At 37.2% G+C, this 25,625-nt stretch overlaps 1 protein-coding gene across 1 annotated transcript; it reads left to right on the top strand.

The window, feature by feature from the left end:
- Positions 1-1,783: 1,783 nt before the first annotated feature.
- Positions 1,784-24,331, top strand: SLC7A6 (solute carrier family 7 member 6). The gene is made up of 9 exons (XM_088530911.1): positions 1,784-2,375; positions 5,609-5,734; positions 6,848-6,992; positions 9,710-9,833; positions 19,872-19,975; positions 20,876-20,972; positions 21,687-21,836; positions 22,535-22,718; positions 23,516-24,331. Exons 1-9 carry the CDS (start codon positions 1,841-1,843, stop codon positions 23,608-23,610), a joined length of 1,560 nt encoding a protein of 519 aa, XP_088387037.1. The 5' UTR covers positions 1,784-1,840; the 3' UTR covers positions 23,611-24,331.
- Positions 24,332-25,625: the final 1,294 nt, after the last annotated feature.

Raw genomic sequence — 25,625 nt, 5'->3', positions numbered from 1 at the left:
CATTCCAAGCCTGTCTTCTGATTCCAGAAAAGTCGTGGCCTTGCAACATGAATCATGGATTGTAGTAAATATTTTCTGTTCTCAGTATGTGTTTTTCTAACCTTGACATAGCTCCAGTTTTGTTCACTAATATTTTTACGATCCCTGCTCTCTTCCTTTATAGTGTATTTGTGTTTTTTATTCAGCTAGTCAAAGCTGTGCAGTTTAGTCCCAGTTAAGATGACGTGAAATGTTTTTGAGCAGGGGGAAAAAACCTGCTAGTACCTCTGATTCTGTTGTACAGTTAGTGTAATAAGACACGTGACTCAGGCAAATAAACAATTCCAGCCCTGAGGGCTTTAATAAAACTTAACAAGGTTAGAGGAGAGAATGAAATGCTAAATGTGGAGTGAGTTATTGCATGCACACTCATGCGCTCTTAGTTGTCAGCTGATACCTGAATCTGGGAATAATAGTCATAATAGTTAAAAAAAAACACTCAGAGGCAATATTGTGCAAACTGAAGCCTGACTGAGGGGATATTGTGGTTGTTCCTTTTTGAGCAGGGTAGAGTAAGGCAATAAACAGCCAAGGTCATAAGTAACAAAACTGTAGAGGAAGGCAGCCGTGTGCTGCTGATCTAGGTCTTCAAAGAGTTAGAGAGGCAGAAGTTACAGGTGACTAAACATACTCTAACCTTAACACCTTGAGGTAAAGCATGGTTGCTCTTGGTTAAAATTTGCCTGGGAACAAGTATATCAAAATAAGCATTCAACGTAATGCTTATGTTCCTCAAATTTGCCTGGGAGCAAGTGTGTCAAAAATGAGTATTCAATGTAACATTTATGTTCCTCAACAAGGAGTTGAGGATGTGAAGAGATTTCCTATAGTGTATTGTACAGTACAGGAAATCAGTGGCTTTATTATAAGTAAGGCTTTGGTCATTACATTTTTCCCTCCAAAAACATATGTCTGTAGTTGCAGGAACAAAACTCTGTACAGTGACCTAGCATTGCTCAACAAGGTGTCTGTGTTCATAAGTCACAAGATGCATGGAGACATATGTGGTTTGGGTAATTGCATGGTGACCTTTCAAAAACTCTGGACTCAGGGTATCTCTGCTCTTAGAAGATATGTTTATTGGTGGAAGAATGAAAGATTTGATAAACCTGATGCTACCCACAAAAAAAGGGGAAAACTAACTTTTTTATTTTAATTGATACAGAGTTATTCATCTTTCTGCTCTGTAGTAAACGGCAAAAACGTACACTGAGGGACAAGGGCAGATGCATGATAGTGCATTTTGGTTCTTATGTTCTTTTATTGACTGATAATCAAAAATACTTTTGGAAATTAAACTGGTCTCCATACAAGACAGCTTCTTGAATAAATAATTTTACTTAACTTCTACATAATATGCCTCGTTCAAAATTACCAATAACAGCCAGCGTATTTTGTGCTTATAAATGTGATTAGCCATAGCTTGCATTAAGGAGGCACAGTAGTATTTCTAAGGACTTGAAAGTGGTGGTTTTCCAAATGATCAGTTGTGAAGCAAAGGAAAACGTTTCTTTCTTTTTTGTTTTCTTAGATACTGTTAAAAACAGCTGCTAATGAACAGCTGAATTTGGGTTGGAACAACAGCATTTTTCCTGTGCAGCTTATGTTCTTAGATAAATAACTTGAAGAAAAAGGAGACAGTGGGAACTGGGAATAGGGTTTCTTAGAGGAACTAAGGGAGCAGGTCGTAGTATTGGGCATCTGAGCAATTGGAAAAGGTTTTTATAATGATTTCAGCTTTTTATTTATTTTTTTTTCTTTAGATTGTTTTTTGGAGTCACAGAGAATTCCTGGCCTTTCCATGATGGGAGAAAGGACTGATGGTACCAAGTCTCATAACTCACTGGCTGAGTATAGCCCAGTCGATAAATCGGACAAGACAGATCCCAGTGACAGCTCTGAAATGCCTGATGGAAACCAAAATACAATGCAACTGAAGAAAGAAATATCATTGCTAAATGGGATAAGCCTTATAGTAGGCAACATGATTGGTTCAGGTATCTTTGTCTCTCCCAAAGGAGTTCTCATCTACAGCAAATCTTACGGATTGTCTCTAATAGTTTGGGCAATTGGAGGGATTTTTTCAGTCTTTGGAGCTCTGTGCTATGCTGAGCTCGGAACCACTATTACCAAGTCTGGAGCAAGCTATGCTTATATCTTGGAGTCTTTTGGGAGCTTCATTGCTTTTATTCGTTTGTGGACCTCACTCCTAATTGTTGAGCCAACTAGTCAGGCGATCATTGCCATCACCTTTGCTAACTACCTAGTTCAACCTTTCTTCCCTTCTTGTGATCCTCCATATTTTGCTTGCCGTCTGATAGCAGCTGCTTGTGAATGTAAGTATTGCTTGAAATTTGCTGTGGTAATTTTTTATCTAGGATTAAACTCTATTGAAACGCATCCTACTGAGTCCTAGACTTGTTGCATGCTGAATCTGAAATGATTGAAGTTGTGAGGCGGGAAGAAGAAAAATTTCTAGTTTATGAACCTCTAGGTGCGTAACCACGGAATTAACACGTTTTCATTCAAAAGCAGAACAAGGTATTTGACTCTTCAGAGTTTACTTATGTGGGAGAAATGCATAGGGTAACTATTCTTCATCTATTTTACTTCAGAGAGGTGGACTAAGTCAAAGATAAGATATTCTTGGTGTAGTCCTAAGAGCATACCTGGAGTTACTGCAGAGTACCTTATATGCTCTAAATTCTGCTGTAATTTTTCACTGTAGCATCTCAATGTAGACCTGTTTAAGTGGTTATTCTGGCAGGTTTTGAAAATGTCATTCACTGAAGATGGTTTTTTACCCTTTTGTTTTGCCATAGCATATCAAAAATGTACCTGTTAAGATATTTTGAAAAATGGAAACCGTGTGTATAAAAACATTGAAATGTCTGTAAGCAGCCAGCTGTTCCCATTAGTCAGTATGGAAAAGCAACATCAGACTGTCTTCATTAGAAGCACTGCCTTCAAATCAGGGCTATTCTGCTGTGTCAAGAGAATTTAATTTTAGTTGTTTCTTGTTGACAGTTTTTTCTCACATATGCGTAACTTATATTTCTAGTAAACATGGAAAAACACATTTTGGAATGTCAGCTGTGGCAAGTCATTTGTCATATTTTGCTCAAAGCTGCTATGGGCTATGGAGCCTAATATCCTGCTTAAAATAAAAGAAAAAGGAAAAAAAATAAAAAAGAGGGTCTAGCTAGATGCTAAGACAAAATGATTCACTCCAGAGGCTCCTGTCTCCTTTATAGGAAAAATAAGATGATTATGTACAGTGGATACAGAGTTAGAATGTGATTTCCTCTATAATTGGTGCTATGGAAAGAAATATATCACTTTATTTATTTGTAGTGACAAGATCACTTTCATGTAGATGCAAGATACACCTTAGCAGCCTATTTTATAGTCTTACTACTTGTCCTGCCCTCTTTGAGACCTCAGTGCTGAGGCTCTCACTCCTGCTCCTCTGTCTCACGCAGCTGTGGCTGCTGGAGCCTCCCCTTCTCCTTGGCACAGCTGATGTTCTGTGTCATTTCGGTGGATAAACTTAATATTAATGAAGTTGTTGGAATCAGAAGTCTGAACATTAGGTAGGTATAGTGTGTAAGTGAAAATAAATAAATAAATCCAGCAACGTGCTAGGCCTACGGGATGATCTGTCTAGTAAAATCCAGAGCACTGAATGTTGTTACTCCATCACTCATCTACCGTCAGCCGAGTGATGCAGCCAGCATCTGGCAATGCAGAACAGTACCTGACACTTCTCAGAAGCTTTAAATAGCAAAGTGATAATTAAGTTGAAGGAAACGAGAGAATAATTTTAGTAAAAGAAAAAAGAGGACATGGCCTGGTCAGATTCTTGTTTTTTCTTTTTTTTTCTTGATTTTTTTTTTCTTAAGACACTATAGACAAAGTAGCATTTCACTTAAATTGAAGACCAACTCCTAGCACACTAAATAAAATAAGAAAGTATTAATAGTAATAATTGCTCCCACACTGAAAGTCGCTCTCAAAAAATCAACAGGTAAGATAACCCCTGTGAGAAAATTCTCTGCGGATAATACTGCTTGTTACTGCTGGAGAGCAGAGATCAAGCAGAGGTGTTGGGTTTTTGCTGAGAATTTCTTGGGAGCTGCAGCAGTGCTGCAATTGAAATTTGATACAACTGTTTTCTGTTTCCCCCCCTGCTCTTCCCCCTTGCCAAGCCCTGTGGAATCCAGTTCAGCCAAGGTTTCCCCTGCCCTGGCTTTCTAGTCTGTTATTGCCATGTTCTTATGAGATCATTACCTTTCTTTTGTCACTGTTTTTTTGATTATTGTTTTTGTTTTTTCCCAGTTGGTAGCTGCTCTAAGTGCATTCATATCTTAACAGTATTATGTTCTTCTTAGCTTATGGGAAAGGAAGTGATTTCCTTTCATTCCTTCCTTTCATTCAATCGTTTTGGTTTACTTTTTTTTTTTTGCTACTACTTCAGTTCTTAATTGATTTGAATTCTTAGTTATATGCATATTTAAAATACACAGTACAATAAAACTCTGCAGAAGTATAAAGCACAGTACAATATAACTGCATTAATATTACCTGCCAGTGGAAAAAGTGGGATTTGAAAAAAATGCTTAAACTTCAGGGTTGAAATAATAATGATAATTTTAACGACAAGCTGGATGCGGGAAAAAAAAAAGTATCTGAGTTGAGAAATGCTGAGAATTATGAGAAGAGGGTATCTCAACAACAGCTTGAAAAGAGCTTTTACTGGGGAAGTTGATCATATGAGTAAGTTACTTGTGGCAAAATACTTGCGAAATCTGAAAGTCTTGTTTCGGTGCCCTTCATTCCAATCTTGTGAAATAGGGCTGACAGTTTTATTTTGGGGTACTGGGAGGAATATATTCAGAATACAAATTACTTATCACCAAATTCTTAAAAAATCCATATTGATGTTGCATTACCTTTAGGATATATGTTATTTGGTCAGATCTGTTCTAGCCTTGCTTAGTAGCACAGTTTAACATAGCTGGAGAAGGATATTGAATCACCTGTGACCATATTCATTATTGCAAATAAGTTAATGTTTTGAATTTCTTAAAGCTGTAAAATTTCTGTGGGCGTTGGACTGGCCCTCAGACTAGCAAAGGACAAAACAATAAAAGTACTTTAATATGTTTGCCTAAAGGGATTTCTAGGTAATCTTTCATTAATCAGAACAATGTTGCCAAATTAAAGTGAATCATTCCATATAAGTGATTTCTTTAGCTTCAGGATAGTTGGAGAATGCAGCTCATGAGGAGTAAAATTAGGAAAACAGGCATACAATCTATATGCCTATATGATCTATATGATCTATATGATATGTGGGGAAGGTCTTCCCTTTTTTGTAAAGCTGTGTATTATGAATCTTTAGAACATCTGTTTCCTAGCTTTTTTTAAAAAACAAGTGTATTTTGAATACCAGTGTGTTTTGCTTAATTTAAGCCAAATAGTTGTATAACAGGTAAGTATGTGTTAAGATAGTCACGGAAAAAATATTTGAAAAATAAATTAAATCGCCTTTTTACTTTTCTTCCAGGTCTTCTAACATTCGTAAATTGTGCCTATGTTAAGTGGGGAACACGGGTCCAGGATGTATTTACTTACGCTAAAGTCATTGCTCTTATTGCCATCATCATAACTGGACTTGTTAAAATCTGCCAGGGTAAGGTTATAAGATTAAAACAGAGGTTTGTACATATCAGCTTGGTTGAATAACTGGTCTAGAGACTGTAAATATCTCTTTATAGGTGTTATCAAATGCTTCAGTAAGTGCAGTAAGGCACTTGGAAAATACCAATAATGCCAGTGTTAGGAATAAATATCGTGATAAGCTAGCTATCTTAGTTGACTTTGAGCTGGGTGAAAGAAGGTAACTGATTGCTCAGCCATATTGTGCAATTTACAGCTTGTGGGATGGAATAATAAGGAAAACGAAAACAACAAATTACAAAGCTTGCAAAATTGGATAGGAATGGAGAGAGATACACATTCCCATAAAGGGATGTACTACATTACACTTTTTTTCTGAAACCCTTTTATAGCTTTTTCACCTATAAGAGAACTCAGCTTTTCAGCAGAGAATTAGAAAGTTGCTCTTGATTATGGAAATTTTTTTTCTCTCCGTGTTAGGCATTGTGCCTTCAAATTAGATGAGGATAATTTTGAACTAAATTTTATTCTTATCTCTTTCTTTGAGGAAAATTTATTGCCGTGTTAGCTTTCCCAAACCTGATTTCAAAGCTTCCCCAAAGGTATTTCTGTGGCAACTTGTGTCCTTTGCTCTAAGCAGTTATTGGTGAACATTTATGTGCCGGTAATTACCACAAGCAGTGTAATTATCATTGTGAAGGGAACAAGAATGTGCATGCATAAGCCCTATGCCAGTATATTCTATCTTTAGCATGTCTGCACCATCTCTTGTTTTGTAGATACTGGGTGTGTTTGCTACTAACTTCCTTGACAGTGGCTCCCTTTTCTGCTCCTAACTCAGCAATTGCTTTTCTCTTGTTTGTGCTAAGGGACTAGCAGTCAGATGAGGGTATTTTTTATTACCACAAATTTTCAACATATCATCCATAGAGCATAATTTTTAGTATTTTAAAAGTTATGATTATTCTCACGGCTGAAGCACAGACCAAAATTGGAGAAATGGCTTAATAAGCAGCTTTGAAGGAAGTTAGCCTTTCTGAGTTTTTGTATTTGTTTACCAAACTGAAAAAAAATTACTTGTTATATTTTATTTTCCTGTACTTCATTGTGTCTCCTCCATACACAGGACATTCAGCACATTTTGAGAACTCTTTTGAGGGATCCTCTTTTGATATTGGAGACATTTCCCTTGCCCTCTATTCTGCCTTGTTCTCTTACTCTGGTTGGGATACGCTCAATTTTGTAACAGAAGAGATCAAAAACCCGGAAAGGTAAAAGACTTGAAATTTCTAAACCCGAACAGTTCCTAAGTCTCTCATCTTGTGATTGCCGTTCACTGATGAGTTCTGAGCCTAGACAGAAATAAGCAGAGCTCCTTCACTCTGAGATGGTAAGGCTGTAAACAACACAAACTAGAAATTACTAACTTTGAACTTCATTAAAAGATAAAAAAAAGTTAAAAAGTAAGTGTAGATGATTGCAGGATGCTGTATGCAGTGCTTGTTAAGCTTTTAGTCTAAGATGCTGCATGCTATTCCCTACAAATGTGTTATATTAATATTGCATTGTAACAATTTTGTAACTGTAGTCTGTGCTGTGTTCATATCTGTGCAGTAATTCTCATTCCAAAAAATACACATTTTCCATGAAGCTGTGCTGCAAAAGTGACTGACTAAACATTTATCTTTGTTCAATTTTGAGTCTATAAGCAGATGCCTTGTTAAATGCAGATGCCTTTGTTAAATGCAGAATCCTATTTAATCACTAATCACTATTAAAAACTGCAAGTGGAAGATAAAGAATGGAAGAGTTTCAATTCTCCCAAAATCAGAATTTCTTCTCTTATTCCTGAGTTCTACACTGTGCCTTTTTTTTTTCATTTAACCTGTAATGTCACCTATAAAAAGATAAAATTTTAACTCTTAAATAGCCTTGCTATAAGTATTCGGAAGAGGATTTGCATTTTACGTTTGCATCTGTCATCGTGTTTTTTTTTTTTTTCTTCCTCCTGAAAGGGCTCCCCTTTGAGGATGCAATATCTTTTCATCTTTTTAAAATTGCTGTATTTTTCCATGTCTTCAGTCAGATGACTCTTGTAATAGATGCATTCACAGAATCACAGAATCGTTGAGGTTGGAAGGGACCTCTAGAGATCATCTAGTCCAACCTCCCTGCTCCAGCAGGGACACCTGGAGCATGTGGCACAGGGTGGCATCCAGGAGGATTTTGAAGATCTCCAGAGGAGGAGACTCCACAACCTCTGTTTGAAAAATACATTTTCAGATATGATATATATTGTCTATGTATGTTTATATGTATATCTGATATCTGTTAGGTTTTTTGAAATAATTTGATTCATAATGTCCTTGTGCTCATCCTATCAAAGCTGTAATCCATGAGTTAAATTTGAAGCAGTCCGTCGCCTTTGATCTGGTGTGCTCCGAAGCATTTAAGTGGTTTCACGGTGCTTTTCTAATTCTGTTTCTTCTCTGTGCTGAAGTCCCCTGGATTCTTTCTGTGGCTGTGCAACCTGAAGGCAAAGCCAGAACTCTTAATTTATTTATTTTTATTTTATTTTTTTCTCTTGTGGAAGATTGTGTTCCTGCCAAATGCTCGTGCAAGGCAGAGAGAAGTTAGAAACTAAGTCTGTTTTGCTCTGTGGAGCTTCTCACCATGGGGCTCCAGCCTCAGGGCTGTGAGTTTATCTGTGCACTCACGACATGTGGGATCCCTGCTTCTCCCTGCCCCTTTGGGAAAATAAGGGGGAAGACTGGACAAGATGAGGCTCCTCTCAGAGTAAGGCATCCTCACCAAGCCAGATAAAGGAAGAGCAGGCTGGCGTGCCCACTGCTTCAGTCTAAAATGAGAAATGAAGGCATACCAAAGGGAAATTATACCTGAATTCTTGCAGTCTCCTCAGTTTGAATTACTCTGCCACAAAACCATGGCTCAGTGTTCACTGGAGGCCAGAAAAATGGCCATTCCTATTGCAAGGAATGGACTTGTAGAGCTGCTGGTCAGGAGGAGACTGAACCTGGTGAATGGAAGAGTTTATCTAAATAGACAAACCATGTCAGGTTCAGGAAATGTTCTCAAAATAACTGTAGGTTGGAAATATTGAAGGTATTTGCCTTATATGCCTGGCTTCTTTCTTGTCTTCTGCAGGCATGTGTAACTACTCTTTTGTTAACAAAAGCTTAAAACATTCTCTCAAGAAAACTCATCTGTCAGGAAGGATATGAATGTTCTTAAAAATTTGCCTGCCTTTTACAAGCTGCTAGCTTAAAGTAAATCTTAACTGTTCATAAATCTTACCTGTTCATGTTAGAGCTTGGTTTGCAGTGTTTTCACATTACTGATATCATTATCCTCCATGTTTGCTGATAAAATGCACTTCATCCAGAGTCTGTAGCTCGGCAGCGGTTTTGGATTTCTTCCTTCTGCGGAGATCCAGACCAGTCCATTTGATCTCTGCTGTGATGGTAAAGGAATGCAGATGGGGTGATCAAGGTTTTGTTTCGCTTTAGAGAACTCCACCGCATCAGATCTAGAAATAGGTCCTGAAAAAGCAGCAGCATTCCCCAGGTGCATGCAGTGGCTCAGAGCTCTGCTCCTATAGGTCTCCTGATTGTGACAAACAGCATGTTTTTTATGGTTTATTATGAAAATAATTGAAGGTGTGTGACTGTGATTTGGAAACCTTGAAAGTAGCATACTTGAAGCGCAGTTGCATAGAATCACTGTTCTGCATAATTTAGGTTTAAAATTCTATTAAAATTAGAATTTCTAACTTTTCTGGTATTTTACTTTAGAATTTCCAGTTTTAAATTAAACTCTGCCAGAGGTAGCTATTTTGAAATCTTCTTTTTTTGCGTGTCTTTAAAACTTTTACTGCTGAAATGTGGAATGCAAACTCATAAGGTAGTTGTATTATTAATGGAAAAATAGCCCCCTCCCTCTTTTTTCTTTTTTTTCCCTTGTCTTACAGGAACTTGCCCCTGGCTATTGCTGTGTCTATGCCAATCGTGACTGTTATCTACATTATGACCAACATAGCTTATTACACAGTGCTGGATGTTAATGATGTTCTTGCTAGTGATGCGGTGGCAGTGGTAAGTTGGCTATATAGCATTTTGCTATGTTATCACCTTTCACATTTTAGGGATGCATTTGTTTTTTAAGGAACAAAACAGGAAAAAATCTTAGTTCCTTATACTAATTCACTGAATACAGAACAACTTAGTTTGAAATAGGGAAACTAATGAATTTATGTATAATAATATCAGGTTTAGTAAAATAAGTATAGATCCAACCTCTTAGTGTATTTTGCAAAGAACCTGAATAGACTTGTCCACTTTGAATTCATTGTAATGAGGCTGATTAGTATTTAATCCTATTTTCTTGTACCTCATGCTACAGGTAACAAGCTGAAGTAGTGCACAGAACTGTCATACAGAGTTCTTTGAGCTGCAGGGTGTTGACTTTGCTCTAAAGCATGTCTGTAAATGGATGTGTTGCAGCTGAGTTATGACAAAATTGAGCTTAACATCACTCATCTTAAATCACTCTCTTCCTAACACCATTAATTCAAACAACTTTCAACATTTTATAATTCATTATTTCTGTTTATAGATTGAAGTTGGAATCTGATTAAAATATATAAGCTTCTTAAAGTGAAAGATGGTCAAAACATATTTATAAATAAAAGCTAATCATTAAACAACAATGAAGATTTTTTTCCCTCTATAGATAGAAAAATAGCACTTCTGCTTATTGTATCCTCTAGATGAGAGATCTGGGAAATATTGTCTTCTGTTGGGTTGTTTAAATAGGAGAAAGAGTATTTCTTTTCTTCCAATGTAGATTCCTCTTTGGCTTTCCAAACTTTAAATAACTAGATAGAGTTCTAAATGAAGGGAGTGTTTTACTCTGTTCCCTAATAAAAAATGGCTTAGCAAACTCTCACTTATTAGTCAGGTATTTAGGGAGAATGTTTTATCACAATATTTATGTGACTTTCTTTCAAACTTGAGAAGTATTCGTGTACATTTGTGTGAGTGTAAGCTCTCAAAATAGGTTATGGTAAATGCAATGAGGATGCTTACTTCAAAATGCACAGAAAGTAAATAAATGCAGTTCTTAGCCTCTGAGTGGCTAGAATATGAAAGGGCAGTGGTGTCTTTCTTTTAATAGCATATTTTGTGTCAAAACTCTTCAGAATGAAACAAATGAAGATGTGGATAAAAATATTTAATTCTGAATCAGTGTAAGCTAAAGTATGACAAATCCACAAGGAATAATTAATTCTGTTGTAGGCTGTGAGTTTTATTTATTAAGTACCTTCCAGTGACTCCTAAACAAAATTTAAATTATTATTATAATTAATTAGTCCCAACAAAACTAAAAGCTAATGCACAGTTTCCTGTGTGTCCTGACTTTCCCGTACGGATTTCTGTAAAGCAGTACGCTACATTGCTTCTGACAAGGGCTTGGAAAACACGTTCCTCTCACAGCAATGAAGTGCTCCAAACCCTTCCTGTCCCCTAGCAGTACCTTGCTTTACTGCTCCTCGTTTGACATCGTAGAGGTTTGTCTGGCCATACGGTGAAACGGGATCAAACTGATCCATCCTGGGGACGAGATTCCCCGTGTGACCTCATCTTTGTGGCTGGTCTGAGCGGGTGGTTGTGCTGCAGCAGGAAGGGGTGGCCGAGTACCTGGAGGGATGGGATGAGGATAACGGGTGCTCCCCACCTTATTGCACGTGTGAAACTCAAGGCTAATTTCTTTATGATTTCTTGTGTGCTTCATTTAGTTGTTACTTGACTTGATTCCTGGCTGAAACTGGCGTTTTGTTCCTTTGTGTGTGTGTTTACATTTGTGTATGTATATACACAAACAAGGTAATTTTACATGAAATCGCAGTGCTCAAAGCTGGACCAATCAAGTTTCCTATTTAGTAGGGCATGGGTCTGGACCTGGAAGAGAAAAAAGGAAGATCGAATGGTGGCAAAAAGGCTTCAGTCAGTCTAACTGTATGCAGTGAAATTGGGTGAACAGAAGAGCACTTACGAAAAATATTATTTGAGATTCCCAGTGCTGTCAAGGAATTTACAAGGGATTTAGTGCTAATTTTAATTTATCTGATTGAATGACCCAAATTAATGTTTTTTTTTTTTCTTAGAGCAGGTTTCAGGATTGCCAAATACTTGTACTTAAAAGTTTAGCTATTGCTTTATCTAAAGGTGTTCTGCTGAGACATCTCATCAGCTAGCAGAGGATGTTCTGCTGATTGCTGCTGTTTTTATGCCTCTTCCAATGACCAGATGAAAGTTCAGCTGAGGTTTAGTACTTGGCACATGACTCACTAAACACTGATTTTCAATGCTGATACGAATCTAATTGTCTTGCTTAATGAGAAGATCTTTGGACTTGTTCTGATACTAAATTAGCAAGTAGTTGAGCTAGTAGGAAGACTTCTGTAGAGCAGAGCAGTTGATGCTGAGGACTTGACCCCTGAGCTGTACAGATTGCAGGGATATTTTACTTTAGGCTGCCTCTAACGTGGTCCCAATGCCTGAAGGCTTGTTTGCAGCTGGAGTGCAGGAGGGGAGTTCTTGGAGTTCATCTGCTTCCGCTGAGACCACTGAACAGTGTGAACTGAAGAGCAGCAAGTGATGATTTTTCTGGAGATTTTCTGCAGAAGCGCACTTGTGATCTAAACAAAAACACTCATTTCTAGTTTTATAGTTTCCTTATTTCTAACGTAGTTGTAGAATGAAAGGATGATAAGGAATTTTTAAAGCGACAGGGATAATATTGCTGTATTTCAGAGCCTTTTGTGTTGTAAAGAAACAACCAAATTTGAGCTCTCCTTGTTGCTATTTTGGGAGGGAACACAGCATCCTTCTTCAGTTCAATCAAGAGGCCTTGAGCTAAAAGGGGGGGAAAAAAAAAGCCTTGCCATTTCCAGTTCTTAAAAGAGAGTAAAAGTTAAAAGTAGAAGAAACGCTAGCTATAGTGTATCTTTGCATATCACCTTGATTTTGTTTTCAGTGGCAGCCTTACCAAGGTGCAGTACGAAAACAAATGATTAACTACTCTTCCTTTCACCTCAGTATTAGCTGCTTTTGGGGCATAGTGCTGGTGCCAGGGCTACAAAACCTAGGTAGTTAAGCCCTGTTCTGCTGTCTTTGGCGTGATATTGCAACAGCTAGCTTAGCACTTCTGCAAATGCTTTTCAGATGTTTTGCTGATCACGTAAAAAACACTTCCCGTTCTCAGAGATTCCTTTCAGTAGTTCACTATTCTGACTTCTGTTTTAACTCCTTTTGGAAATCATTACATCTCCTTCTATTAAGTTTTAGACATAGGAAGCAGTTGCTCTCTAGCTTGAACATGCTTGAGAAAAACTTTCCCCTTCCCTGCCAGTGAACCACTGTAACTGCATCTGTTGAGAGCTGTTGTATTTTTGTGGTTGTGAAGAGGGCAGCTGGGTCCCCAAGCTTGATCTTTTTGTTCTGTTTCATCTTCTAACAGGAAAGAGGATGATGGCTGCCAGCAGAGAGCTTGTTACCTGCTTCCTGTGTGTGGTCATGTCTGGTTTTTCTTCTGTGGCTGACTGAGTTCATACAATGGCTGATATTGGCTTCTTACTTCTGTTGCTCTGTAAAGCTAAAAATGGATGGCAGTCGCTGATTGTAGCGAGCAGCTGGTTGCTCTGCACAAGTGACTGTCACCTTTCTTGGAACTGCACAGTTTTATCTGGCTGGAGGATTATGATAGTCACTTCAATTGTGTCTTTGTCTCCTGTTCTCAGAGTCCAGTGTTGATCAGTCTAATTACACCCTGGTGTGCTCTGCTTCTAAACAGACCGTTCTTAGATTAAAGGGAAATGGGGGAGGTTGTGCTATTAGCTATTCTATTATTTGATTTATAGTTTAACAAATCATGAAATCGTTTTTCTTCTAATAGATTCAGCCAGAATTTCTAGGTTACTCATAGACATTCGGATACTGCTTTTTTTTTTATTCATTTGGGCAGTTTTGGGCAATCTCTGGTTGCTTTTCTAACAGCAACAGTGCTTTTGGCAGCCCTGACACTTTCCAATAAGACTCCTTTGGGAGAAATGCACATGCTGTGCCTTAATGAAAGGTTTGACTGTTATTGAGACAGTCAGTTGTGGGCTACCACTGCTGGAGAAGGCCAGTTCAGTAAGTTTTTCTCCTCGTTTCTTGGCGCTCACCATCACTGACTTCCATTGCAGAATTCCTCTTGACAGTCACAGCAGAGTTTCTCTGGCTTTGGAGACAGAAGTGAGGAGCTGAGCCAGCCCTGGAAAGCTACATAGTATTATTAATATCAGAACAGTGAGAGACTTTGGAAAACATTGTACCCTTGATCTGCTGCTAGCTACTGAAATTGCTAAGAACAGGATAAACGCAGGAGTCAATTTAGGTCAAGCATCTTCACCACCACCGTGATGATTCAAATTGAACAGTTTTGCTGTTGGAGCGAGCCCGTGTATTTTGAATGTGGACCATGCAGAGAGATGCCTGTCTGCATGCAGTACGAGCAGTGTGGTTAGTGCAGTTTTTTCATATTTTAAGATCTTAAGTGACCTAAAGATGAATTTCATGCTTAGCACAGTATTTGTACTTTATCTCCCTCTAAGAAATGGCCTTTTCAGTAACATAAGGGGAGAATCATGCCTGTTTAAAGTTAGAATTAACCAACAGGATGGCAGCTGAAACATGAGTTAAAGGAGACCTGATCAATTTTCTCAAAGTGCTTTTTACTGCACCTTTGCAATTCCTGGCTCAATTTTCAGGTCATGTTTGTTTGCATTTTCCGTTGCTGGTCACTCTCACTTTCTTTAATGTATCTGACTCTGAATTAATTTTTAGTTTCTGAGTGGATGCCGGGTGATATCTTGACAAATGTGATCTATGGAAATAGAAGAAAACTTTGTTGGCTGCTAGGTGGTGTTTTTGTTGTTGTGCAGCTTATATCCATAAATCAGTGTTTCTTTCCTTCCTTTAGGAAGTAGCTCCTTGAGATAAAAATGGAGAAAGCAGGCTATAGGTCTGACTAGCAAAATTTCTGTAATTTGGGACCTGTATTTCTGCTCTGTGTCAAAGAAAAAAATTAAAGAGAATTAAGCATACTTTCTAGCTATTAGCCAGATCACATGCATATCCCTGAAGTCAGCACTTAGTGGTAAGGAGACAAAAACGTTGTAGAACAGAGCCTGGAAAAGCTCGTGTGTGATGGTATCTTGAAATGAGCTATAGGAAGTGGCTCTAGCTTTTTAAGACTGCCTGGTACAAGTACCTCATCTTTGGCTGTAGTTTTATGCATGTTTCTGATTCAATTGGACCACACGTTGTTTGTGTTTATCTAGTTCATCAACACTGTTTTAGTACTTCATCAGCACAACACCTCGTTCCATGTGCTGTTAATGTAGTCTTGTGCCTCTGTGTGCACCTTTACTGTGAAACTGTGTGTGATGACACAGTTTTAATCTTGTGATTCCTAAAATAAATGTGGGTCCTTCTAAATGGTGTGCCTGAACTACTGAATGTGAGACAATATCCTGTGCATTTTGTTGTGGCGACTTTTTATCTGGGGTAATTCCTGCTGCTTCCAGTTTAATCTATTTGAAATAAACTGTTGCTTGGGCACTTAAAAGATCAAATGAGTATTTTTGCAAACTGTTCGCCTATCACAAGTTGATGATCATAGAATTGAACTATAATAAAAGGTAGTAAGTCAGCCGTTTGTATCCTGAAATGAAGTTTTGGTCAGTTTTTGGTCATTCTTCTGCAAGTAACACAACTCTGTAGTCATGAAGAAATGAGGGCAACTAAAGTGTGCATGGCTAGAGTTCCTTCTTTCTTTATTCCTCATTGATGGTTTGGGAAAAAATCAGAACTTCAGGTACACGTCTTCCTACAGTGTGTGTGTGTGCGTGCATATTTATATTTATCTTTCCTGTCCAGGGGAGGGGAGGGCATGAAAGGTCTTGGCCTATAATTGGAAGTGCTGTGTATAAGCCACTTAATTCTTTTACTGTTTTCAAGCTGTTAGAAGCAGTTGTAGTTCAAGCCTGGACTACAGGACATCTCAGACCGTAGCCAAGATGACAATTTAATCTCTTAATCCTTCTTGCTCTTTAGACTTTCTCAGAAGAAACCTGAGAAGAAATCCATCCCCATAGTGGTGGCTTTCTCCTGTTTTGGTGGACTAAATGCTTCTGCTATAGCTGCCTCCAGGTAGGCTCCTCTGTCATCCTCCACGTATCCCTGTGAATGCTCCATTCTTTCCCCCTGCTGCCAGATCATTTGTATTTTTTGTAAGTGCACTTTAGTACTACCAGGTAGCGGCAGATAGGGTAGAATGGGTCAAACACCCAATTCAGAGTCCCAGACTGGCTCATTTGTGGAGGATCTATGATTGTATAACTGTGGTTTTAGCAGAAAGCAGCCACTAACTCTTCTCCTTCCCACTTTTATTTTATTTTTTTCCCTCTTGGTAAAGTGCACGCGGACTATGTGCTCGATAGCTTTTTATATCTTTTCTCTGCCCATTTTTCTTATGCAAAATAACCCTCTGACATGCACACATAGTTAAATGCTTTTTGTGGCCACTTTTATACTTATATTTCAGTAACACTTTCTGTGAAAAACATTGTAGATCTTTGTTTTGTAGCATCTGTTAAAGTGAGAGTGTTGAAGAATTTATAAATGAAAGGTGAAAATGTGTTTTGGTGTCAGTAGTAATACAAAAGCTTTGTTTACAAAAAACATCTGCATAGATGCTGGGATGATAACTTCTCATGGTGAAGCTAGTGAATATCACCTGGAAATTAGATTAATCTTCAAGTATGTGTCAACTGAAACAACTGTATCTTCCTGAAAGATCATTTTGCTGGCAGATGTATTTGGCCAACCAAACTGAACTTCCTAGATAGTCCTAAATTAAAATACTCTTTTGTATTGTCTCACTTAAGGAAAAGTGAAGCTCTTGAAATCAACTTTCTGCTCCTTGCTGTCTCAGGAATCACAACTACAGCATTAGTATGCTCATCTTAGATGTCACAGTATTTGGTAAAGGCTTTCAATTTGGTAAAGACTCTTCTTTCTGCCAAAGAGGCTGACTAGTACAGAGAAAAAAATTATTAATTAGACTGTGAGCTAGACCAACATTTATAACATATCATGTAGTTGTAAGCCTGCATTCAAAACACCTCGAATCTGTAATATCTTCATCTGTATAATTTTTGGAAGTGATATCATAGCTTTGCCTGAACTCTTTCTCAATTCTACTGCTCACATAAGTGACTCCCACTTTCTAGAATGCATGAAACAACACTAGGACATCTTAGAAAGATAGGACATGCATTACTGGATAGGTTAGCCTTTGAGTTAGCTCATAACCTGGCGTTCCTGCTAGCCCATTAGTAGATGTTTCAAAAGGAAATGGGTGATGCTTACAAGGAGCAAACACCAACTTTCTTTTGGGGAAACAGATATGTTTTTCCAAATATGTATTCCAAATGACTTACCAGCTGATGTGTGTTCTACAGCGTAAGATTACATCCGTATGTTTTCCCTTTCTTCTTTAACTTTAGCTGATAATATGACTTATCTAAATGCTTATCCTCTAGACAGCCTTACTAAACATCTTAATTTTCTAACATCCTCTTGAAGTTCTGTATTTTACCTTTGCATATTTTAAAAAAGAATCCTCTAGCAGTTTTATGGTTGGTGCCTGGCAATTTTGTTTGCCATTTGGCTTCAGAAGTAAGCCAGTCCAGGTTTAAATCTTCCTCTAGAATATAGTTGCCTAACAAAATTTTCATCTGCTCCTTGTTCTTACTTGCTCTGGATAAACTGTCAAAATTCTTTCACTGCATCAGTATTAATTACATTCTGCTTTTATTTCAAATCCAGTAAGGATTTAAGAAAGCACTGTGGATTATATTAACTATATGTCCTTGGGAAGCAGAAATCTTTCATGTACAGTAATGCAAATTATTAGGTTTTTTTCCCCCCTCGTCTCCCCCATCTCCCTGTTTCAGTGGACTGAAAATGACTGTTTCGTGGTGCTGCACAAAATGTAATTCTTATGATGAAGGGTTTCTGTTAAATTAATGTTCTGGTTTCTGCGTTAAGTTCATACATGGTTTAGTTCTTTTGTTTATATTTTTCTTCTGATGACCTTTATAATTTCTATGGGAATATGTGCATTTTTCTTACTGTTCTTGAAGCGGCACTGTGAGGGAAGCTATATTAATGTATATGAACTAAATAAAACAGTTCAGGGTTAGGGTTGAAAGTGCTTTTACAAGAATCAGGGTGAGTAACACTGTTGATGTATTGACTTTGAACCATCTGGCAAGGTTTCTCTTGAAATGACTCTTAGACTTTTGCATTGTCCTTTAGCAGCAGGAAATCCTATCTGCCTCTGCTGTGGCTAAACTTAATTGCCTGAAGGATGGAATTATTTTTTGTTCTTAGTGTAGATGGTAGTTGGCATGTAAGCAGAGTTGGAGTTTGACCCCTAAGCTGGATAACATGCTGGACAAAGCACTTTGTCAACTCAGAGAACAGGAAACTTAAAATGGGCAAGATGTGTTTTACGTCAGTGAAACTTCTGAAACTGTGTGCAGGGTTTTGCTGAAAAAAAGAGTCTCTTATTTCACCAAAAATAAAAAATCTTAATTTGTTTAGGCCTTTTAGTCTACAAGAACATTTAGATAACAAATTGTACTGTACTACTTTTGGTGATACTGTTCCAGGAGTAACTAAATCAAAGTTCATTTGTCTTTAGATGCAGGTATCTTTGCACGCTACAAATAAAGGCCAGTTCTGAAAATCAGTCTACTTCAGACATCTCAGTTCGTAAATCTTAAGGTGATATGCAGTAATGTAAAGGAGAGGTTGAGGGTCTTCAAAATATTATCTATTGTGGTTAAAAATTGTTTTGAGGAAGACTTTCACAATAGAAAAGACAGACCTGTACGAAGCTGGACTAGTACATATGCTTGAAAATGATAAAGCAAAGGAGAGCTGAGAAAAGTTCATAAAAAGGCTTAGATGACAGCTACCTGCTGTGATGTAAAATGTTTACTCTGTATGTTCTGATACCAGTAAAATCTTTGTGGTTTGCAAAATAGTGTTATCAATTTCAGTTAAACATGTTTTGTCTGCAAGTAGGTCCCTTTCTATAAACAGTGATTTAGTGTTGTCTAACGCAGGCGCCATCTCTTTGCTACCAAGACTGTTAGTTTACCTCAGATAAATCATGGAGGTAACTTAGCTACTAGTAAAGCAAATCGGGATGAGAAGACTTTTTGCCCCTCTCTGAACACAGCACTAGCAGGTTTTTACTTCGTTCAAACATGTTCTGAACAGCCATCTGTCTGTATCTACTATTTTTTTTTGTGCTTTTATTGAATATATTGTAAGATATATGGATGTTATAAGAAGCTATCTTCTTTCCTCCACTTAGGAGGCCAAAAATAATTGTATCTTGCAAATTACTCTGCTTTTGTATTATATTTCCTAGGTCACTGACAGTTGATGACTCTTTTCTGTGGAACTTGGATATTCCAGGCTCCTTGATTTCAGAGCTTTGCCATTTGGAAGGCCGCTGCAGTGGCCTGCAGTGTTGTCCAGCCATAGTAATAAATGAGTTGGGCTGTGACAAACACTTGCTCTCTTGATTGCCATATTGTGAGAGAGGAGCCCAAAGGACCTGCAGGTGGTGTCCAGGGGGTGGGAAAAAATGGGAAAAGAAGGAAAATCAAGTAGAGAGATGACAAGAGTGGTGTCCTCAAACAGTAGGTCAGGCAATGGCTGTTTGTCATTGTCAGCATGAGACTTCCCTTTTAGGACACCTAATCCCATTTTTATCTTTAGATTTACTTTTATTGATTCTCTGTAATCTAAGTAAATAAATTACTTTATTACTTTATTTAGTAAATAAATAAGTAAATAAAAAAGCTGTATGCTTATCTTTGTGGCACTATAGAATATCCCTACTATATTGTTATTTTTCCATACAAAATTAACAACAAAATCAAAATACATGTTTATAATGTTCCTTTATTTTTTTCTTTTTTTACCATTCTCCTTTTCTATTAGACGTTTGCTGACCAAGTGTTTGGAATCTTCAGCTGGACAATTCCCATTGCTGTAGCCTTTTCTTGTTTTGGTGGACTTAATGCTTCAATTCTAGCATCATCAAGGTAGTGAATCTCTCTCTTTTTGACAAATGCTCATACACAAGGCAGTAATACGTTATATCAGAATGCTTATCGGTTACGAGTGGCAAAATGACTTTCATGTCAGGACCTATAAGGAGTAGCTGTAATAATGGACCTAAATAAACCTCTGTATGTGTGTACATGTGCTTTTAACATCACCTTACTTCCCCAAAACTAACATCTTTACTATCTTTTTGCATTCTTAGTATCTGTGTAAGTTTGGGGGTTTTCTTTTTCTCCGGATAAAACATTTAAAGTTGCTACTGCTGTTAAACTGCAGTCACAAAGCTTAGGGTCCAACCCAGAATTTTTCCTCTGAACACTGATTGTGCATTTGACTAGTTCATGTCTCAAATGGATATTTTTTTTCCAGACATTTTAACATCCTTCCTGTGCATTGAATGTATGCACAGTGTCTGAGCTGAGAACAAATGTGAACATGATCTGGTAAAGCAGCCAATATAGAACAATTTCCAGTTGATGGTGAAATTGTTCGCAGTTTTGGTTTTTGAGCATGTGGACACTTTTTTTTCCACTATCCTGCCATAGTGGAATGTTTTCAGTGCTACCTTTTTAGAATTTTTCTAACAGTAGAAATGTATTTCAGTCACTAAAGAAATTTTCTATTTTACCTGTAGCATTGTTTTCTAAAAAACGGATGTTAATAAAGTTTATAATATAATCATTGAAAGTTATATAAGCAGTATACCTTTATTAGCAGAGTGGAATACATGTTCTGGTTTAAAAGATGGAGATTCAATGTTGTAAATACTAGTATTTGACTGTTTTGGTCAATTTCTTTTGTCTATGTATTTGCTCTCACCTGTAGCCTTTAAAATTTATTTTCTGATTTTTCCTCTGTCCCCAACTTTCCTCCCACAGGCTGTTTTTTGTGGGATCTCGAGAAGGTCACCTTCCTGATCTGTTGTCTATGATCCACATAAAGAGGTTCACACCTGTGCCTGCACTGCTCTTCAATGTAAGATACTAGTGTTTCTTTTTAGCTGTTCGGATAAGATTGAATACCTAAAGGAGGCTTGTATTTTTACATAGGTTGAAGTGAAATTCTGTTCAATGTATCACTTTATTGCAGTAACAGCCTCTGGAGAGTTTCAATGACTGTAATTGAAGAAAACAACTTACCAAATCTCTAACTACATAGAAAGCTGAAATTGAATTTAAATGATCAAATGATTCTGCTGTGCTACTGGATACATTATCAGACTTCAGTTTTCTCTAAGCTAAATATGGATTAAAATGTCTGGTTAGTGTATGGCTTCGGTATGCTGAATAAATTGAGGATTAAGATACTATCAATGGTAAAAATCTAGCTGCTATATAATCTTTCCTACTGATAAAACCACTTAAAGGATCTCAGTCTTCTGATATATTTCCTCAAGGGGCATATGGCTGAGAAATTATTTCCCTTAATCTTTGCCAAACTATAAAAAGCATCATTCTCGGAGCACTATTGCCATGGAAAACGTCAGTAAGTCTCAAGAGTGGTAATTCTCAGAATTCTCAGAAGCTGATAGCATGAAAGAGAACCTCAGATGTTCCATTATCCATGGCATTTAGGAGAGTGCGTCAGAGACAGGCATAAATCATGAATAAATCATGAAAAATCATAAATCAAGTTTCAAAATTTTGTTTTTCTTCACATTCCTCTTTGTTTTTTTTTTTTTTCTGATAGTGTGTTATGACCCTCATCTACCTGGCTGTAGAAGATGTTTTTAAGCTTATTAATTACTTTAGTTTCAGTTACTGGTTTTTTGTTGGTTTGTCAATTGCTGGACAATTGTATCTACGTTGGAAGGAACCAGATCGACCTAGGCCTCTAAAGGTAAAAAATACTTGATATGAAATTGTTTAAGATCCTTTTCTTCCTTGTAATTTAGAAGTGCTGTCTAAAATCTGTTCCATACACTTTATATCTAAAGAACACAAAACATGGTTTTCATTTTATATGGCACCATGAAAACTAGCCTATCCGCTAGATGCAAATAGTGTTTTTGTAGTAGCATAGGCTTTTTTATGTTAGTTCTGCCAGTACCCCATCTCTCTGTTAAATGGAGAATGCTTCAAAGAATCTAAAATAGCAGTTTTTTTTTTTTACTTTGATTAAAGGCAAATCCCCTCATTTAGGTGAGTAGGGGAATGATAGTTCTTTGAAGTTAGAAATAGTTATGTTATCACTTTAAAACACATTTAACTCTGATGGTGTTCAGTTCAATGTTTCAATGGAAAGTCATTCTTATTTTTTGAAATTACACTGGATTTGTTTAAAGACTTCATTCAGTTATACAGTGTCTTTCAGGAAAGCAGTGTTATATTGATTACTCTTGTAAATTTTAGCAGCATTTCTGCTGAAGAATAATTCTACTGCTTGCTTAGTTTTCTAAATAACCAACTGCGTAAGATGAAGAACAGATAATTTCACAGTTAGGTGGGAAAGTGGAAAGGTAATTCTCACCCAATTGTATGTAACTGTAGACAGTGAATATTTCAAAAATATGCTCTTGTTTTTTCCTCTGTCTCCAGCTGAGTGTGGCTTTCCCAATAATATTCTGTATATGCTCAGTATTTCTGGTGGTAGTACCACTCTATAGCGACACCATAAATTCGTTGATTGGAATTGGCATTGCTTTGTCCGGAATTCCAGTCTATTTCTTGGGAGTCTATTTACCTCCATCTAGGAGACCTGCTTTTATCAACAAGCTTTTAGGTAAGTCTCTCTGCAGATGGAAACTTTGCTCACAAATGAGGAAAATTAAATTGTTATACAGGTATACTCAGTTTCTTAATTAAAAGAGCATATGAGCACACTGATATTATGTATGTTTACGCACTCAGGTATGCTATTTATTTACCTCCTCCTGCAGATTTTGCCTCAGCCTTAACATATTTCTCTGTAATGAAGCACACAAAGTATTTTTCTTAATCAAGGTAGATTACTGTAAGAGGGATGAACCATTTTTTTGGTAACGACAAAAGCAAGCTGTCTTGCTCTACTAAATCTGTTTGAGGATGAACAATTTTTGTTAGTCACAGATGCAATTTTGGCTGTGTTTGAGTTGCTGTGGTTAAATTGCACATTCCTTCCTGGCAGTTCACTATTTTTATTCTTATTGTGTCAGAAGAAAAAAAACACAATGAGGGATGTGCCAAAGGTTTATAGTATAATGTTATAATACAGCAGGGTTTGGTCCTGCAGCAATTGTTGGGTGGGGGCAGGAAAAAGATATGCAGATATTGTCACTCTCTTTTGTGTTACTTGGGATTTTTAACTATTAATTTTATACTTTTAGAGAGAAAAAAAAAAGATTCTACCTCAGTTACCTGGCAGGGTGCCTAGGAGAAAAAACACCTTTAGGCACTCTTTGCTTAAAAATTCTTCCTGTGTTTCCCTTATGAAAAGTGAGCCAAGTATTCTTGACAACTAATCTAGTCATCTACATGTTGTCTAATTAGAGCTGGGCTGTGTAGTTTACTGATCCAATTTATCTTTTATTTCCTGTGCAGGTGCAATCACACGAAACATGCAGCTGCTCTGTTACTGTGTATTAACAGAGATGGACACAAACAAAGAAAAGAAGTCAGAAATCAAATCCAACTAAAACTGCCAAGTCATTACAACATTACAAGAAGCAGGAGGGAGGATAAGACAATTATTAAAATTAAAGGGAAGAGATGCAACTGGAAAAAAATGGAAAAACTGGTTCCAGCATCTTTCAGAAATTACTGAAAATGTGCTTACGTGCAGTCAGAACAGATATTCACCCAGATGTCATCCTCCTAAACTGTGACATTTTCAGGGCATGTTCTCATTGAATGATCATTAGCTGCTTATTTTGGGCACATAAGCAGTGCCTCAATACCATTCAAGAGCGGTACAAGAATGGTAAGAGGAGAGTTGGATTTCTCAATCAGAGCTAATGGATCAAATTAGTTTTCTGCGGACCTAGACAATGGAATAATGTTTTCTAAAGGTATACTGAAAACCACTTTGAAGTAAAAGACTGAAAGTCATTTCCAGCTCAATTCTGATGAATGCTTGCATGAAATCATCTGCTGTGCTATTTCAGTTCTTATTCCAGAAGACAACTGGTCCCTACAAGCAAAATTATTGACAGGAAAAGGAAAACCATTTATGCTATGGTTAAAAATGGTTTAAAGATTGAGCCACCTTTTCTTCCTTGGACACAGACATTTCATTTTGTATACCATACTGAAGTGTGGTATCTTCTGTTGCAAGGATAATCAACTTTGATGAGATTCAAATTCCTTAGCACTAAAGATTTGATTAACACTTGATTATGCATGGATTCATCCCTGCTAGCTTGTAAATACTTGGTCATCTTCTGACCCGTCTGTTTGAAACGCCCAAAATTAAAATGTGCGGTTTGAAGCTTCTAAGCATTTGTTTTTGAACTGTTTCAGCTGAACACACAATAGCAGTGTTAACCTCCTGTCCCTTTTCTGAATTGTGGCACTAGCTAGTAGAAAATAGTCATCCTTAAACTCATAGAACTACTTTTTTCTGCCCCTCTGCCTTTTTATAGCAGAATGTCCTGTAGTGGCGACTTTATCCTGAAAGCTAAATTAGTGACCTGAAAGAAAATATTAGATGCAGAGAACAGAGGATCCTAGTACATCTCTGAATGTGAGGGATGCACAACAAAAATGAAGCTCCTTTATCTGTGAAAAGTGAGGGAAAAGGGGAAAATGCATGTGTATTGTCCTTGTCTGTGTTTTGTACCATTAATTCTTGAGAGTAGGGGGAAAGAAAAAAAAAAGTTATTTCCTTGTACACTTAAATTCAACAAATCACATTCTGCTGAGTGAAACTAAAAATTCCCATCAAGTGCAAGTGATTTCACTTAGAAGCACCTTTTCATCTAGTCAAGCTTGAGTTGAAGGTCAGTGTTGACCTAGTTACTGCCATCTTCCTTCTGAAGATGCCGAGAGGGAAAATGCAAGTTTGGGGGGAATCTAAAGCTGTCAGCCTGAAGATAGACTTCAAAAACATTTTAGGAATTCTTACCTTACTTCAAAGTTGACACAAGTTTGTCCATATGTGGTTTGTTTCCTTTAACTAAAAATTAAATCCTATAATCAAAACATTGTGCCTGAAGACACGCATACTTCACATACTGTTCCATGTTTGCATCAACCACTTCAGTAATTGTAAAAAATATTTGGATTTTTTTACTGACTTCCTGCCTAAGTTTATACTAAGGAGAGAAAAAAAATAGGAGTTGTTATAGATATTTAAAAACTAACCCAATGGAGGCTCTGGGTCGGCATATGAAGCTACTTTTGGAGTTAGGACAGTTAAACAGCTGAGGAACTATGTGCTTGCTTGGCATGTAAGTCCGGTATGTCCTTTCCAAAAAAAAAGTATTTGACTATTATAATACAGTTCTTTAAAGTCTTGCATGTAAGTAGAATGAATTCAGCATCTGAGACAGTTGTCCAGGAGGCAACATGGCTTAAACCTCTCCCGCTAACTTCACCTATTATCTTGACAGCAGCAGCCAAAATTCGTTGACCACTTAATCCTTTTTACAGACAGTGAATCACAAGATTCAGGCAGAGACACAATACCTGTATTTATAAGTATTACAGGACA

This window comes from Tinamus guttatus, unplaced genomic scaffold (assembly GCF_059628265.1).
Source record: "Tinamus guttatus ecotype Peru unplaced genomic scaffold, ASM5962826v1 Tinamus_guttatus_pri_ptg000389l, whole genome shotgun sequence".
NCBI classification, from domain to species: Eukaryota; Metazoa; Chordata; class Aves; order Tinamiformes; family Tinamidae; genus Tinamus; species Tinamus guttatus.
Note: the sequence above shows the minus strand (reverse complement) of the source record. Positions and strands in the feature narration are given on the sequence as shown.